This window comes from Telmatherina bonti (assembly GCF_933228915.1).
Source record: "Telmatherina bonti genome assembly, chromosome: 20".
Lineage (NCBI taxonomy): Eukaryota > Metazoa > Chordata > Actinopteri > Atheriniformes > Telmatherinidae > Telmatherina > Telmatherina bonti.
The window spans coordinates 18,189,385-18,206,007 of NC_136618.1; the positions used below are offsets into that span (position 1 = coordinate 18,189,385).

At 40.2% G+C, this 16,623-nt stretch overlaps 3 protein-coding genes across 3 annotated transcripts; all 3 read right to left on the reverse strand.

Moving 5' to 3' along the window:
• Nucleotides 1–7,482, reverse strand: gyg1b (glycogenin 1b). Its single transcript, XM_079259665.1, has 7 exons — nucleotides 7,323–7,482; nucleotides 6,045–6,180; nucleotides 5,728–5,902; nucleotides 5,484–5,646; nucleotides 1,874–2,000; nucleotides 937–1,153; nucleotides 1–683 (listed from the first exon to the last, which is right to left on the reverse strand). The coding sequence occupies exons 1-7, from the start codon at nucleotides 7,327–7,329 to the stop codon at nucleotides 534–536; spliced, it is 975 nt and encodes a 324-aa protein (XP_079115791.1). The 5' UTR covers nucleotides 7,330–7,482; the 3' UTR covers nucleotides 1–533.
• A 1,229-nt stretch (nucleotides 7,483–8,711) lies between these two features.
• cpb1 (carboxypeptidase B1 (tissue)) lies at nucleotides 8,712–13,756 on the reverse strand (the record flags this gene model as incomplete). The annotated part of the gene is made up of 11 exons (XM_079259859.1): nucleotides 8,712–8,899; nucleotides 9,059–9,143; nucleotides 10,014–10,216; nucleotides 11,361–11,451; nucleotides 11,552–11,662; nucleotides 11,768–11,872; nucleotides 11,980–12,081; nucleotides 12,161–12,260; nucleotides 12,530–12,654; nucleotides 12,953–13,028; nucleotides 13,692–13,756. The coding sequence occupies 11 exons, from the start codon at nucleotides 13,754–13,756 to the stop codon at nucleotides 8,712–8,714; spliced, it is 1,251 nt and encodes a 416-aa protein (XP_079115985.1).
• A 1,189-nt stretch (nucleotides 13,757–14,945) lies between these two features.
• On the reverse strand, nucleotides 14,946–16,321 carry agtr1b (angiotensin II receptor, type 1b; the record flags this gene model as incomplete). Its single annotated transcript, XM_079259868.1, is given in 3 exon segments — nucleotides 14,946–16,085; nucleotides 16,087–16,170; nucleotides 16,283–16,321. Coding segments are annotated over 3 exon segments (1,236 nt in total). The 3' UTR covers nucleotides 14,946–14,972.
• Between the last annotated feature and the right edge of the window lie 302 nt (nucleotides 16,322–16,623).

A 16,623-nucleotide genomic window follows, 5' to 3' on the forward strand; every position in this document is an offset into this window, starting at 1 on the left:
TGACACATGGAGAAATTTTTATTTTGAATGAAACCTTGTGGTACAGCCAACATCCTTGTTAACAGTACAGGTGACCTGACAAGTAGCCAGTGGAGGACAGGATACAGCAGTATAGAGCAAGATTATAGGCATCAAGGTTCTAGTGTACATGCTTTTCTAAATGCTTTGAAATCTAAACATTTAATGCTAAATGTTTCTATACAGTGGCAAGTGAAGACCCTTAATGGAAAAAGAAACTTACAAAAAACAGTGACATAGAGAAAAAAAAAAAAAAAAAAAAAAAAAAAAAAGCAAAGATTTTAAGTGCCTTGGAGGAAAACAAATTCATATTGTAAACCTGTAAATGTAACTAACCAAATGACCATATGCAAAGGATTTAAGTTGATTGCGTTCCCCATTTAAACTGCATGGTCTTTGGATAAGAGGTATTGTACAGATATGAGCAAATTTCTCATTTCTACACCCAACATTTTACAGCATTTTCTTCAAAGATCTCTTGTTAGATTGCAAGTGCACTAGGTACCCCACATGACTTATTTAAGGAAAGTATCAAGCTTTCGCTTGATGTTGTCGAATGAGTCCGTTCCCATGTAGTCTGCCTGACCTTGCTCCCACTGCTCCTTCCGTTCCTCTGAAGACAGCTGGGGTTTGAGTGCCTGTGGATGGGAAGAGCTGCTTTCACCCTGGAGAAAAAAAAATAAATTGCAGAAACAAGTTAACCACAAAGATTGTAAAACAATCATTTCACAAGAGCATTAAACTGGCATGTTTAGGTTTTCTACACCTGACAGACTGGCAGTGATTTAGAAAATGCAGTGCCACTGCATTATTCAAACCAAAATGTTACATTTTAGAAATTCAGTGAATGCTCATGCTGTAGCAAACAACCAGACTTGCTGGAGCCCAACAACTTCAGTCCGAGTTAAAGTCACCTACCTCAACACAGCCCGAGTTGAAAGGCTGGTCTCCATACTGCTCCTGCAGCATGGGCACCACAGTACTGGCATACATGGTCCACCAGTCTAGGAGGAAGGAGGGATGCGTAGTGGCCTCCTCCACACTTCCTGAAATTTGTTTGGCTTTGGGGTCAAATGTGTAACTCCATGGCTTGGTCTTTCCCAGAAAGTGAACAACCTTTGCATTTCCACCATACCTGGAAAGTCAGTGATGGGGTCCAGTTAGAATTTGGATATTAAGCCATTGTAGTTTTACAATAAAAAGGTCAAGAACGTCAACTATTAATGAAGCAGGAGTCAGTAAATTTGGACATCTTAGTACTGACAAGCTACATGTACACAAACCTGGCTCAGGCCCCCATTGCATTTGTCAGACCTAAGTACTATTGCTGACAACTAAATACACGGCCACTGGTATTTCATGGCACCCAAATCAGGATGACAAATATAAGAGCTTGTTGATGTTTGTTTACACAAGAGTGAGATGAATGAGAATGGAAGGTTTAAGGTACAGACAATGACTAGTCCAGCAGGCAATCATAAAAAGGGCTCTAAATAAAGTGCCCTATTTTTAAGAACCCATCAGCTGTTGGGAGCTCAGCATGGATATCCAACACTCCACTCCAGCCTGCTTGTAGACACTCAAGCTGAGCTCCTGGAATCTCACTGCTCATCTTGTAACCTGAGGTCATGTCAAGATATGACTGCATGTTCATGTGATCAAGTATCTACTTACATCTTGGCTTTTCATCTAGTACATGAAATTACCTACACAGACTACAATGTTGTAAGAGTTTTGCTGGCATAGAATCGAGTAGCCAAAATATTAAAGTCACAAATCTCACTGCACTTTTGCATGGGTTTACAAAAAAAAAAAGTGTAATTTAGCACAAGTCATGACCTCTAGACAGACTTACTGCTTGAATGCTGGAAGATAAGTGTAGATGGCTATGCTGCTGAGGTTGTAAATGAAGGGGAGATGTTTTGATATGTCAGCTGTTGCCCAGTCACTGAAGAAGCCATTCAAAACCCCCTGGTCTCCTCCTGCAGAGACATGAAACATGTTCAGAGTACAGAAATCGTAAGTTAAAACCAGCCTCCCATCTGGGGGGGGGGGGGGGGGGGGGGGGGGGGGAGAGGAAGAGGAGAAAACACACTTAGGCCATCAAACCAGTTTAAAGTCCACCTAAAGTAGTCTCATAGGTCCCTCCCCAGAGACTAGAGTTTAATGAAACCAGCAGTTGCTGGGGAGGGGTTGCCTGCCTCCCCACACAAGAGGAAAAACCCACCACCAACTTTAAGCTCATTTACAAAAACTTTGCATCAATACAAATGCAGCTGTGCATGTAAGATCCCAGTCTTTACCAACTAAGACCAATATCCAGATAAGGTTGTGTGAACCACTGACTCTTTGGCACAGATTGATAAAACTATACTGGAACTACCAGCTAAGAGTCCTTCACTGCCAGTTGTAATTAGCCCACAGTCTGCTCTTGGAACAAAGTTGTGCTGAAACAGCAGTAGACTAAATTTCAAACATACCAGTCTCATTCAAAACCAGTCAACTAAATAATCCAAGTAGACAAGTATGAAAGAACATTTGTCTCTACAAATGAACATTTCCCTTTGGGTTAATGTTCATTTCAAAGTTTGTACAGGTCCTGTGGGTTCAACTGAAAGGTTGTACAGCTACTAAACCTCAGGTCAGCCAATTTAGAACTGGGACAGCCTTCTCATGGTGTGACTTGCATAAGCAGAGCTGTTTGGGGTACATCTGAAGTAGGCCAGTTCCAAAACACTACATTTCAGCCTCACTCAAATCAGCAAGTGACAACAGCAAACAGATGCTACAATAGGATCACAGTCTTTTGAACCCAAAGTTGCTTTACCTACTTGTCACTGGTGCAGTTTATTGCTTTACTGGCCTTCTGGAAGAAGTTTAATACAAATAGCCATTTGTCCAATCCCACAGCCTCAACTGGAGGATTTCAAAACTTATATGGGGCTGACCATCTTCATTTTGAGGGGATGAAGAGAGCTCAGCAAGAATGTATCTAACCCTGCCAGTTTGCTTTGGCAGCACTGATGCAGATACAGCCTCTGGGTTCAACCACTCATTTCTTTCCTCAGCAATTTTTCCATATATCATCCATGGTCTCCAGACAGCTGTGCACACATTCCATGCAGGAGAATGGAAATGAAATGCTAAAAAGGTCAAAGTAGCTTCAACTCATGCCTCACTGCATGTGAGCAGAACCTGCTTAGCTATAAATAAAAATCCGCCTTACCTACTGACACGCCATCAGGAATACGCACCTCAATGAAATGCTGACTGAATAAAAAGTTACTTGATCAGTTTTAATTGAGGCACCATGTAGAAAGATGCCTACGTAGTTGTGATTTGCCAGTTGCTTGCCAGCAGATACTTGTGGGAGGCAGACTGTACGCTAGACAGTAGTGGCCCACTTAAAGTTTCCAATTAAATACCCCTAATGGAAGTGCTTTCAGCATCAGAGAAAAGCCCCTTACTCTCCCACCAACAAAACCCAGCACCAGTATTTAAGCCAAACTAAAACTTAATCTAATTAGTTGTGGTACTTAATGTTCTGTCTTTGTATGGAACAACAGCTAAAGGCTGCTTTAAGGCTGGCTGCTCTGGACACTGCCAAATTACTTTAAAAATCTACATTTTAAAACTAGTAACACATGCCTAGTTTGAGCCCGATTTACAAAACAACAAAAAAAAAAACATTTGGGATAGAATAATCCATTTCTGATTTAATGTCTGCATTTATTATAAATTTGGTAGTTACAAGCATGAATTTTGCCATTACTGTGGCTGTACCTTTAATGGAAATCCTAGAAGAGCCCAAGTGGGATGATTGTTATTCTTGGTTGAGTTTGTTTAAACTTGTTATGAGTAACTAAGGAGAAAAAAAAAAAAAAAAAAAAAAAAAAGGGGGGGGGGGGGGGGGGGGTGCTGCAGTCTTAATGCGACCAGTGGATCCCATTTCTGGTCCAAATTTTTTGGAAAGTTCTGTGTAAAACTTTCAAACCCATGTGTAATGCTGTTAAAATCTTCATCTGCCATTTTTAAACACCATTAATTGGTGTTTTTACTTCATATTCTCCCTCCTGTTTAAGACTACTGCACCCCTTCCCTTACATTTGCAAGGTGATGCAGTCTTCCTCAGGCTTGCATGTGGCAGTCATACAGCAGAGAGTCCACCAAATGACTTGCCATCTCCACTGTGTGAAATCTCAGGTCAAGTTCCAAATTGCAGCTTTAAATTTGATCAGAGGACATAAGTGCTTTCTGTACATAAACAGAATTGTCATCTCTTGAAATTGGCATCAAGGAGCTGCACTCAACATCTGCTTGAAGGACCACGTTTTAGTAGCGTGATCCGCTTCTTCCTGCAGAGACCACGGCATGCAGTAGAAACATTTTGGCATCAAATTGCCAGACGACTGAGCACTAGCAGACGTCTACACAATATCTCAGCGTACCAGCAAATGGTGCAGTGACAAGTTCCACTATAATGTGGACACTTTTTATAAGAATTACAATTGAAAGTTAAATTCCCACCCCAAGTTGTAGCTTCACATTGCCAGGGTCTAAGACTTTGGCTCTTCAGTAGGTTTAACTCTTTAGACAATGACTGCTTTTTGGCCGAGGTCAGTTAACCAGTACCACACATTACTCTTAATGTTCATTTAAGCTACTGGTCTGAAAAGAGCTGAACCAAAATTACTGCCATAATTAATTTATGATTCATTTCAGTGAAGTTTGAATGTCAACCAGTGCCCTGTGCAAAATGGGGCCTCTCAAATGTAATATTTACCCCACCCTGGTGAGCCCCTGAGAATAACTCAGCTAGAGGGCCTGACAGGAGAGCCTTGTGTCCAGGTGCTGGGTAAAAATCCTTCTAGCAAAAAGTTCAGCTCAACATTAAAGACTTTGCTTTAAAAGAATTCTATCCCTTGTCATATCATGTATACATGATATGACAAGGTACATTATATACAATATACATATTTAACAAGTTTTAAGATTTTAATGTCATTTATGCATCCTAACTGCACAAACTGCATTTTACTTGCTTAAGGACTAGAAGCAAATTGGGTTGTTGCTACAATCAGATAAGTTCACTCCTGTCACTCAGATGTTTAATATGCACTGTTCCCATCAAATACCACATTTAAAGCCCTTTGGTTTATATACTGTACCAAATTAATGAAATCAAATCCAACTGACAAACCTGGATACCTAGTTGGTAAAAGCTAAAGCATTTAAGACTGCAGCTCCCAGCTAAGGTTGATTAGGTAGAGATGCAATATGAACATTTCAGTCTGCCATGAAATCGAAGCTGTGAAATGACTAGTTCATTAAACTGTCAGAGCACCTGGTTTTTATTTCTTGGTCAATACAAATGACAGAGCAAACTTATTTAAAAATAAGTCAAAAGAGACTACACAGGTATTTTATAATGCAATCTACTAAAACACAAATGTAGACACACTTACCGTCAAAGCTGCCGTGCTCTGTACAATACTGAAGCAGTTTGCCATAAGTCTCCACAGAAGGATGAAAAACAAACACGCCAGAGTTGAAGCAGTCAGGCCAGCCAGGATCAGGAGCAGCAGACAGCTCCTCTCTGTCAAACAGTTCATCTATATTGGAAAGCACCTTGGATGTAGACAAGTGCAGACAATTAGCACAATGTAGCTCTACAGAATTGTGTAGAAAAGAAAAATGACAGTGTTGCACCATAGTGTCTGCATCCATGAAGACACATTTGGAGTAGTGTGTAAGGGTCCAGCAGTGGAGCTTTGTGAAGGTGACACCCAGATCAGGCCTCTTCATCATGGCCAGGTGAGCTGTGTCACCACTATCCAGCACATCCACCACTTTCACCTCATCATAGATTCTCCTCAGGACACACCTTGTGATTTTAAAAAAACAAAAAAAAACAAAAAAAAAAAAAAAACCCACATCATGTCAAACAGCCAGGTTGAGAACAAGAGCAGACAAACAATTGAAGGTAGAATTCAGAAGAGTTGTGCAACTGGATTGAGGTTTCTTACTGGCAAGGCTCTGACACCTGTGGTCCAATGAGAGCCACCAACTTCTTAGCTGTGTTGTGGTTACGAAGGGACTTGCCCAGAACCATGGCACCCCGAGCATAGCTGTCGTTGGTAGCCAGCGTCACAAAGGCCTGATCTGAAAGAAGAAAGTTTATTGAAACATTATGAAGACCATTTAAATCAAAATATCATTTTAGTTACTTTGTGTGCTCTGCAGCTCATCTCCATGCCTCACTCACTCAAATTTAAGACCATTATCACATCAAACTCAAGCTTTAAACTTCTGGATGTTATGTTGCTCCAGAGACATTGATTCCAAGTTAAAATCTCATAAAAGATGAAGTTTGCAGTGTGGCACATACTCTGCACCACCTCCTCATACTGCAGGGAGAGAAGTTTGTTTGCTACTTGCCAAGTCATAGCTATGAACAAAACCTTCCTTGTTAAGGAACATAAACAGATGACGTCAGTGATGCAGATGGGATGGTTGTGCGACTATAGTGTGTCGTCAAACAATGCAACATGAACTAAATATGAATCCCTGATTCTAAACTTGCATAATGAGGTGGGGAAAAGTGAAAAGCAGTAAATTTAAATGCAGATACGATATATATAGATCGAGAGATATAGATATAAATAATTCAGAGCCACGTACGAGAACCAGTCTATCCATTAGCAGCTAAAGTTTTTCTGCTTCACTGCTTCCACACGGCGCCACACCTTCCCATCACGCCCCCAGTTTCAATTGGTAGAAGTTTGCTGTAGTATTAATGCATCTAAACCTACTAGAACAGTTAAAGTACCAATTTTGAACTGTTCCCCGACAGCTTATATCACAGGATGGGTTGAAGCTGCCTATGGCTTCTTGTACAACTGAAAAATAACGCCGAAGTATCATGTTGTCTATTTAACATGAGCAATAAAGAAAACACTGCATGGACATAGTTGAGTTGGTAAAGCATTTGCTTGACGGGTCACTTTTCATGCATCATATGATCATCTAATCAGTTTATTAAAAACCAAAAACACTCGCGGACACGTTGCTCAAACTTTAAAACGGGTCATGCCTTGAGAAGTTACTTGAAGATTTATGCTGGTGCAAGAATAAACTGACTTTAGGAAACAACAGACTACATAAAAACAAACTTGTATTTTATACTGAAGTTGCCCGCGAGCATTTAAAACCTTCTACAAGCAGCCACGTTTGCGCGTGACAGTATCAATCTCGACAGAAACAATGGCTCGCTGTCGGTGTTTAAATAATGAAGTTGTACATACCTGCCATGACTGAAGAGTAAGTCGTAGCTACTGTGTAGCCCAGACTTGGAGACGGCAACTTTCCGTGGAGAAAAGGACTGACTAAATATACAGAGGTGAATTTATACCCCTGTGGCTGTTGGAAGCGCAAGCGTCACGTGACGATCTCTCTCACACACACACCCACACCCACGCACACACACACATACCTGCTCTCAACGTGATCTCTCACACCCTGAGCAGGTGTCGGGGTTCAACTAATCACGGATTCACAATTAGGCCGTTCTGAAGAAAGCTACAATAAAAACCGTGTGGATCTTCTGCACGGATGCTTTATGAAGGCACAGGCTATTTGAAACGGTTCCAACACCACAAAATAAAGCATGAAACTTTTTTTTTAACAACAATAATTTAAAGTAAAACAATAAAACAAATAACTATTCAGCCACTTATTTATCCAGAGTCTTCTATGGATGTGTGCTATTAGAGTTAAAAACTTAACAAGATACTCTGTAAAGAGGATTTGTCGCCATCTTGTGGAGTAAAGACCTCACTGCAGAGTAGTTATGAGTAACAGTAGCTGAGATCACTGGCTCTGTTGCATTACACAACAGTGGATTATTTTTAGTGGTCTCCAAAGACCTCTTAACTTAACATTCATATCAAGTGGTGTAATGGTATTTTTAGAGAAAGGTTTCATGGTATGTAAGAGAGTGAACTATAGCTGTAGTAGAACTGCTTGAAATTTATATTTTTATGGCTATTCCCTTGGCCAAATTGCTGATGGGAAAATATGAAAACTAACTAGCACATTTTTATCCCAATAATTTTTGCCATTGCAGTTAAATTCCCTGCTGTTTCCTTTATCTCTCCACTCAGGCAGATGCTTGGCAGAGTGGAGGCACTGTCAAGGAGTCCTCTGTGGTTGTCACACACTGTGTTGTTGGACTGAAATCCTCAAATTGGGATACCCTTCACCCACCCAACCTCGACTTCTGGAACACCGCCATTTGCACAAAAGGGATCTTTGAGGTTCAAAGGGGACTGAAGCGGTGAATAAGAAATTTAACCATGAATCGAAGTACTTTTGCTTAAATGAAGTTTCTTTTCACAAGAAATGCAGGCAACCTGTTAATCACTACTTGCTAAATATTAGCAGTATTATTACTTTTTTTTCGTAGTAGAAAAAGACACTGCATCATGGTACACACATCAAAATTGATTCAGCATGAGGGATGGCTCATTGATTTTATTGTTTGCACTCATCTTGACATTCTGTCAAGCACAGTGAGGAAACATGGCGGGTGGTGCCCGTATCCATGACTACGGGCAGGAGATGGCTGAGAGGTTGGAAAGGCTGGGGCTGGTGCAAAGGAGCTGGGTTGGCAGGGGTCCTGGCTACTACGCTTCTTAATAGAGGTTCTTCTGCACGTGGGCGGCAATGTACTTGACGGCCAACATGGTCTCCTCGCATGTGGGCTTGATCTGAGACTCGGGCAGCAGGAACCCATAACGACCAGTGTCACGTAACTCAAAAGTGTAGGAATATTTAACTCCCAGGTCATAGGCCCAGTCGTCTGAACCTCCTGCAGCGGGGTCTGAGGGCAGAGAACAAGAAAAAATTGAAAAAAAATCTTTGTGCATCATTTCCCTATCATAATGCTTGATGCAAGAGATGTAAATAGACCATTTAGCTCACAATAAATGCACTATTTCTCTTCAAATACCAATTCAAATGCTTCTTTTGCTGTACTCACAGATAGTTGTGGCACCAGGTCCACTGGTGTAGGCGGTACCATAAAGACTACGGAGAGCGGCGGAAGCTCCCTCAGCAACCTTCAGCTACAAAATAAAGAAAAGAAACAAAATTCAAGTCAGTTACATCGAATATTTGTCATATCAAGCAAAAATGTGTCATGGTAACATCAGTCTATAGGCTTGAACAAAGCCACAGAACTATAAAAACACATCTGTTGGGGAAAATTGCATATGTGTTTTGTCCCCTGGCTACAGCATAAACCATTCTTTGCAGTTGTTCAAACGAAACATTTTTACAATAATATAAAAAAAAGGAAAAAAAAAACAGTAAAAAGCTTCAGCGAGATGCAAGAGGAAATTAAATCTCTGGAGAAATGCACAAGCAGGAAATTATATTTCTGAGGAGACAGATGAGTTATGATGGAGCCCCGGAGTTCTTTTGTTCCGCACAGTATCGAGAGAGGGACTAAATAGCAAGCGAGTGTTAGACAGGGAAAGATGTGCGATCTGCCCTAGTTAGTGTGAGAGCTGGAGCAGGGGTGTGAGTGTTAACTGTGCAGGCCCTGGGCACCCCAGTGAGAGGTAAAGGAGCCATGAGAATGAGGCATGTGAGCAGGGAGTAAATGATTTGCTGCAGCTAAGTGTTGCTCATAGATAAGAATCACCCAGTAATACAACTCGGCTGAATTCTTGCTTAAGCTTTTGTAAATATATTGAGATATGTTACAAGGACATTACTTAAACGTGTCACACAAAGCTCATTGCTTGAACAGCATTTGATCCAGTGAGATTTCATGGAATGTGTTTTATATTTAAATACTTTCAGCAATATCAAATCACATGACAGTCTGCCTCTAATGAATAATTGTACAGATATAGCTTAAACTTTGAGTCATGCAGTGATTGAGTAGTCTCTGCAGTACAGGAAGTGTTAGATGGGAGATGTTGACTGACCAGCTCACTGTGGTCTGCAGCCAGATCATAGGTGTAGGAATAGGGGAAGAGCAGCAGCTGGGAGTAGGAGTGGATGGTGATGTAGGCCTTGATGTTGGACTTGTTCCTGCGGATGAAGTCAGCAACATTCTTGACCTCAATTTCAGACTCGGGCGAGTATCCACAGAAGGTGTCGCTGCAGGGGTTGCTGGAAGCTCCCAGTGCTGCAATGGAAATGCAGAAAATCAATAATATATTCACATGTTTTAATGTTCTCAAAGTATTCAGAACATATTTAAGCATACACTTCAAATATTTTATATTCAATTTTCATTGATGACGATGGATCTGATGAAGATTTTTCCATTTTTATTTTAGTGTTAAACTGTAGATTTATAAAATATTTAATGTTTACTACAACCTAATGATGTGATGTTTGAAATGTGTTTACAAGGCTTAGAAGGAACCAGATTTTTTTCTCTGTCCTTCTCTCCCAAAGTATTCCCATTTCATGAATGTACATCCAGGGAAATACAACCTACAAAGAAAATTTGAATTCTAATGGTCAAAAGCAGAACTGCATATGAAGGGTGCATTAAGTTGATGTACAATTTGACTCAAACTGTAACTAATGGTTTGTATTTTGTTATGCAAACTGGGTCATAAATGACAAGCTTATGTCATAGCATGGTGTTATCATTTGGAACCAGAGCAACCTCTAACTGGTGTCCATGGAGGTGACAGTGATGCAGGTAAAAGAATAGTCAGCTATGGGGTGAACAAACAGCAGATATGATCATTTCAGTTGGATCTAAGTTCCTCCCAGATGAGATCCAAACAAAAGAGTTGTAATTGGCTAATTTTGCTATTAGCTTTGTTTAATTTCCTGAGTTAAGGTTTTAATATTCTTTATAATAATAAAATGGAAAGTCTTAATTGTAAGAAACACTTTGAAAATCTGGTTTAGGACACAGGAGGGTATACATGTAATGAAATAAGACTTCTTTTCTTCCGACTTTTAATTTAGAACTTCTTGTCTGTCCTTCTATGAAACTTTTATTTTCAGTTATAAATAAGACTGCTTTCCTATTTTCCCTTCCCCTTCAGAGTCTGCAATTGTATGTTCTTTTGAAATGGAAATAAAAATACCATACTGTAATGAACTGCACTTGCAGTGCAGGAAAGAGTCAAAAGTCTGGTGTTTGACTTGCACTACAGTCTACTGTATAAGCCGTCACATCCCAGTCTCTGCTGCACAGATTCCAATCTTCATTTTTTCATCTGATTCTTCTAAGGCCCCCAAACTTTAATAGATACAAAATAAAATATCTCCTCTTTGCAGATATAACTGATATATGTTGCACTTACTGCACCAGCCAGCGTCAAAGTTCCTGTTGGGATCAGCTCCAACGCAACTAGATCCAGATCTCCTGGAGCGAGTCTTTCTCCACATCCTGTTCTAAAATTTTCAAGTAAATGAAATATATACAATGTTCATTACACAAATCAACATCAGCAGATAGCATAATTTTAATGAGGAATGCATGACTGTAGCTTACGCTCTTGTGGGTATAGTCATAGCCATCAATGTTAAAGACAGGCAGAACAAAGACATCCATCTGGTTGAGAAGGCTGGTCATTTGAGAATCACTACCATAGGTGGACAGAGCCTGAGGAAGATTGAAAAAAACAAACAAAAAAAAAACATTAAATGCTTTTATCAGGATCAGCCTCCAAGTAAAGATTTGCTATTCATATCCATGTTTCTTTGTTACCTCCTTGACAAACCACTGGCAGAAAGCAGGAGAGATCCACTCTCTGGCATGGATACCACAGTCCAAGAAGATTGCAGGTTTGGTGGAACCTGATTTGTTGCCAAGCTGGGGGTTTAAAAAGTCAATATCTGTTTCTGTAATTGCACAACAGACTATAATTCCTCAATGCATGGGATTGATTCATATTTTGGTTATACATTAAGTTGAAATACCTTGATGACAGTCATCGGACGCCCCTCGTATGTGTTTCCAATCACCTGCTTGCTGATCAGACTAGGATTGGAAGAGGAAATAGAACTGATCCAGGCCTCAATCTGAAATCAAAAGAAAGACAAATATAGTAATAAAGTATTGCACGTGACATAAAGCAGGCCTGAATTTTGGACTTCTGACCTCACTCCAAGTGTTGTACTTGGTGTAGCTGTGGGCTCTGGGACTGCCCTTGCTGTCAGACTGTCCATCAACAGCACTTTGAACTTCTTCAATAAGAATCCTAAAAGGGGATGAATTAAAAATGTCTGAACATTATATGAAGAAACTATCTATCTATCTATCTATCTATCTATCTATCTATCTATCTATCTATCTATCTATCTATCTATCTATCTATCTATCTATCTATCTATCTATCTATCTATCTATCTATCGTGCTCTCTCTCTCTCTCTCTCTCTCTATATATATATATATATATATATATATATATATATACATATATACTGTACACATATATTTTAACATTGTATATTTGTCTGATGGCTTACTCATGCTCCATGTCACTCTGCCCCAGGGTGGTGTACACTATGTCCAGGTACATGGCAGGCACACGAATGTCCACATCAATGTCAACTGTCACCTGCTCGGAGCTTTCAGGGCTCCAGAAGTCGACCTGTAGGTGGCACCAACATCCAACACTTGAGCAATGAAACGCTATCTCAGGAAAATTGGTAGTGAAGGAATGGATTGCTAAAGTAACTTCACACTGCTTGTGTAGTGTTTTATCAATGATTTGAGAAAGATAAATGTAAACTTAGGAATAACTTGAACAACTGGACAAGAAACAATCAAAGTATTTGGATGCCATTAAAAGTGACCCTCACTCTCCCTCCATAAGCAAAGCAGTTAAATTTGTATAACTGAGAGAAGACAGCACCATATGGTAAGTATGTATGTAAGCAGACAGTTACATCAATGCTCTGGGCCAGATCCTTGATGATGATCACATGCTCATCAAGACGAGGCTTCAGACGGAAGACTTTCTCTCTGGGGGGAGAGAAAACGTGGCCATAAATACAACAATGTTCACAAAAAGAAGTGATACAATGGAAAAGAGCAAACTGGGTTGTGATTGTCTATCTGGGTTGAGCTTTTTTTTTTTTTTTTTGTTTGTTTTTTAAGATTAAATATAGTTGCTACTTAATGCAAATGATCTGCTATTTTTTTTTTTTTTTTTTTTTTTTTTTTGCAGTCTGCAAGATAAAAATGTTTTCTCTTTTAAAAGCACAACCTAAGCTGAACTGGGTCATTTAAAAAAAAAAATCTGTTTACATAATGTCAACAACATCTAACTGAGTTCTGTTTTTATTTCTGAAAAAAAAAAAAAAAAAAAAAAACCACGACAAACTGTCACTGTGAAAAATTATACCCAATGGACACACATAGCTGAAATGTATAAATACTGTGATTAATATGTAACATATAATTGAATGTGTAAAACATCAATACAAGGTAGACTTATACTGTAAAACATCAATACAAGGTAGACTTATACTGTAAACACTTCGCTAATACAGCACTATAATTACCTAGCTGTTGCCTACTTTGCACTACACGAGGTTTAAAGGCATAAATAACGCCACAATTATGGCATTTTGAAGTATAATCTGCAGGCAAAATGTTTTTGCCTTGATAAAATGGAAAATTTACCCGTCAAAGCGAGTGACATCAGCCAGGGCAAAAGCCACAAATCCAAAAAACAAGAGGACCTTCATGTTGACAATGAAGCTGACTGACTCTGTGGACAGCACTTATAAACCCCAACCTGCTGCCAATCCACCAATCCCAATCTGTGATGCAGCTGCATATCACATTTTCTCCCTAAAAGATCCTGAACTGTGCACCTGCTTTTTTTAGGCGCTAGTAAAGGAACAAGGGCCTACATGATTCATAGTCAATGATTAATAGATGCTTGTGGAAACTTAGTCAAGGCCACTTGATTATCATTGCTAATAGTAACATCTTAGATCAAGTGTTATTTCTAGCTTTATCTTTTCAAGAATAAACTCAAAAAGTAACTGAGCATTGACATATTTTATTTATTTATGTTTTCATATATCATGGTCACAATATGTACACTTACAGAGTAAAAAAAACCAAGCAAACAAACAAAACAAACAACAAAAAAACCTCTCAACATGTTTAAATACCACAAAGACATCAACAAAAATGCCCCAACTTTTGTTTGCATGGCACCCACAAATTTATTTTGACAGTGTCATTCCCAGACACTTCAGCAACCACATACACATTTTTACTGAGAGTACTAGATTTATCAATACCACATTACATACAGGCACTTGTGATCTCAGTCCAATATGCTCCAGATATAGATTTACAGTTTACTGTGCATTTGCAATGTTTCCATGTATCCAGCTACAGGCAGAACATGCATGGGTGGATTGTAAAATTTTCTTAAGCATTGGAATCTTTGCTTAGCATTTGATAACTTGTTCCAACAGATAAAAGACCAGCTAAGCACACAGAATGGTTACCGTGGAACAATATATTACTGTGTTGTGTTATGAAGGTTAAATCCAGCAGAAAATGCATTGATGCATACTATTTTTGGAGCTATAGCTTACATAAATAATGGCATAATATATCTATTTGTCATACTGACGTTCACTATACAGACATTTAAAGAAGGACTTGATAGCATCTTATGAGACATGATGGTTTGTGAATTCTGGAAAAGAAAAACCAAAGGAGTTTTTTTTTTTTTTTTTTTTAAGACTGTGATTGTCTTTTGGTCTTACAGAGGCTCCTAATTTCCATATTCCAGTCATTCTGAATGCTTCAGTGCTTAATAATGCAGCTGTGATTTCAAAAGCATGGATTGTCTTCATCCCCAACTTCTGAACCACAGACCTAAATAATATGGGGAGAGTGAAACTGTACGCTGTTAAGTTTTTCCCCTGTTCTTTTTTGTCACTTAACATCAGGAGAAACATTAGTCTTGACTGTAAGACTCAGGGCTTCAGAGGCCTGAAAAGAGAGCGCACTCATCTTGGAGCTGATGCTCGGATGAGGCCTCGCAACTCCACCTGAATGGCAGCGCAACAGCTTGAGCAGGTTTTTGCGAAAGTTGTGCCCAACGAAGCCGTATATGATAGGGTTGACGCAGCTGTTAAAGTAGGCAATGCAAATGGTGAACGGCATAGCAGTGTCAATGATTTCCAGGATGGTGCAGTTCTCCACCAGTATGAGCTGGGTGAGGACTTGCATTAAGTGGAACACCTGATGAGGCACCCAGCACAAGAAGAAGGCCGCGACGGCTGCCGCAAGCATGCGCAGCACCTCATCATCCCGGGAGCGGGAACTTTTCTGGATGTGTTGGGCCCTCAGCAGAGCCCGGCCAATGAGGCAATAACAAGTGATGATGATGACGAAGGGCACCAGGAAGCCTAGCAAGCTTTTCATGAGGCTGATGGCCAGAAGGAGCTCTTTCATCTTCTTTTCGTTTTTAGCGGTTGGGTGCAGGATGCCACACACAGTTGTCTTTGAGTTTATGTTATGGATGTCCCTGGTCAGGGCTGTGGGAACACTGAGCACAAAGGCAAAAAGCCAGATCACTACGCAGGTGATGCGAGCATACAACACAGTACGGACCCGGCGTGATTGCACTGGGTGCACGATGGCCAGGTAACGGTCAATACTGAGTGCTGTGAGGAAGAAGATACTGGTGTAGAGGTTAAAAATCACCAATCCTGCACAGGTCTTGCACAGGAATCCACCAAAAGGCCAATGATACCCACTGGCAGTGACCGTCGCCCACATGGGCAGAGTGATGAGGAATGTGAGGTCAGAGACAGCCAGATTGAGGACAAAAATGTTGGCCACCGTTTTGAGCTTCATAAAGCAGTAAATGACAGCCACCACCATACTGTTTCCGATTATACCAATGACAAAGTTACAGCCATAGACAATGGGCACCAGGGTGAAGATGAACTCGTGGCTTCCAGACATGCCACATGTCAAGTTGATCCCTTTTGTATGCTCTGTCGTTAGATTCTGCATTTTCTTCCTTTTTGGTGCCAAATCCTAGGACTCTTAAGCAGGGGGTTCCTGTCAGCAGGGTGCGTCTGCGGCGACTGATACAGGCCCTGGGCAAGGGCCTTAGCGAGTCCTATAAAAGAAACACAACAAAAATGTCACAGACAGTCTAGGAGAAGAGCCGTCATTACCGCTGGCATGGCCCATAAACGCTAATCCACACGAGCACCCATGAAAGTGCTCACCCTACACCAGCTCATTAAAGACCTGCACATTAAAGCCATCCTAACGCTTTATGTTATTTCTGTAAAATAAGAAGCCATGAAAAACAGATGTTGCATGTTATTCAATATTCCAAAAATGCCCTTTAAAACATCATTATTTAGACATTCAGCATTCTGCCTCCTCGTCTAAATGGTCCCTCTGCTAATGAACGGCAACAGTAAAAGCATACAGTGTTTATCAAATGGTCTGTCCGTCTGGGTGGACTGACAGCACCCAGAAGGAGCACATTTATGCCTGGTGTTATGACCTGTGTTAATTGAGGCTGCATGGCAAAGTGTGAGCTTGGATAACAGCACCATTA

Bases quoted from the DNA above. Each gene is read 5' to 3' on its own strand.
- gyg1b (XM_079259665.1), bottom strand. The intron at 5,647-5,727 runs GTGCAACACTGT...TCTACATCCAAG, and splicing joins TCATGGATGCAGACACTATG to GTGCTTTCCAATATAGATGA. The intron at 1,154-1,873 runs GTAAGTCTGTCT...CTGACTTTCCAG, and splicing joins TATCTTCCAGCATTCAAGCA to GTATGGTGGAAATGCAAAGG.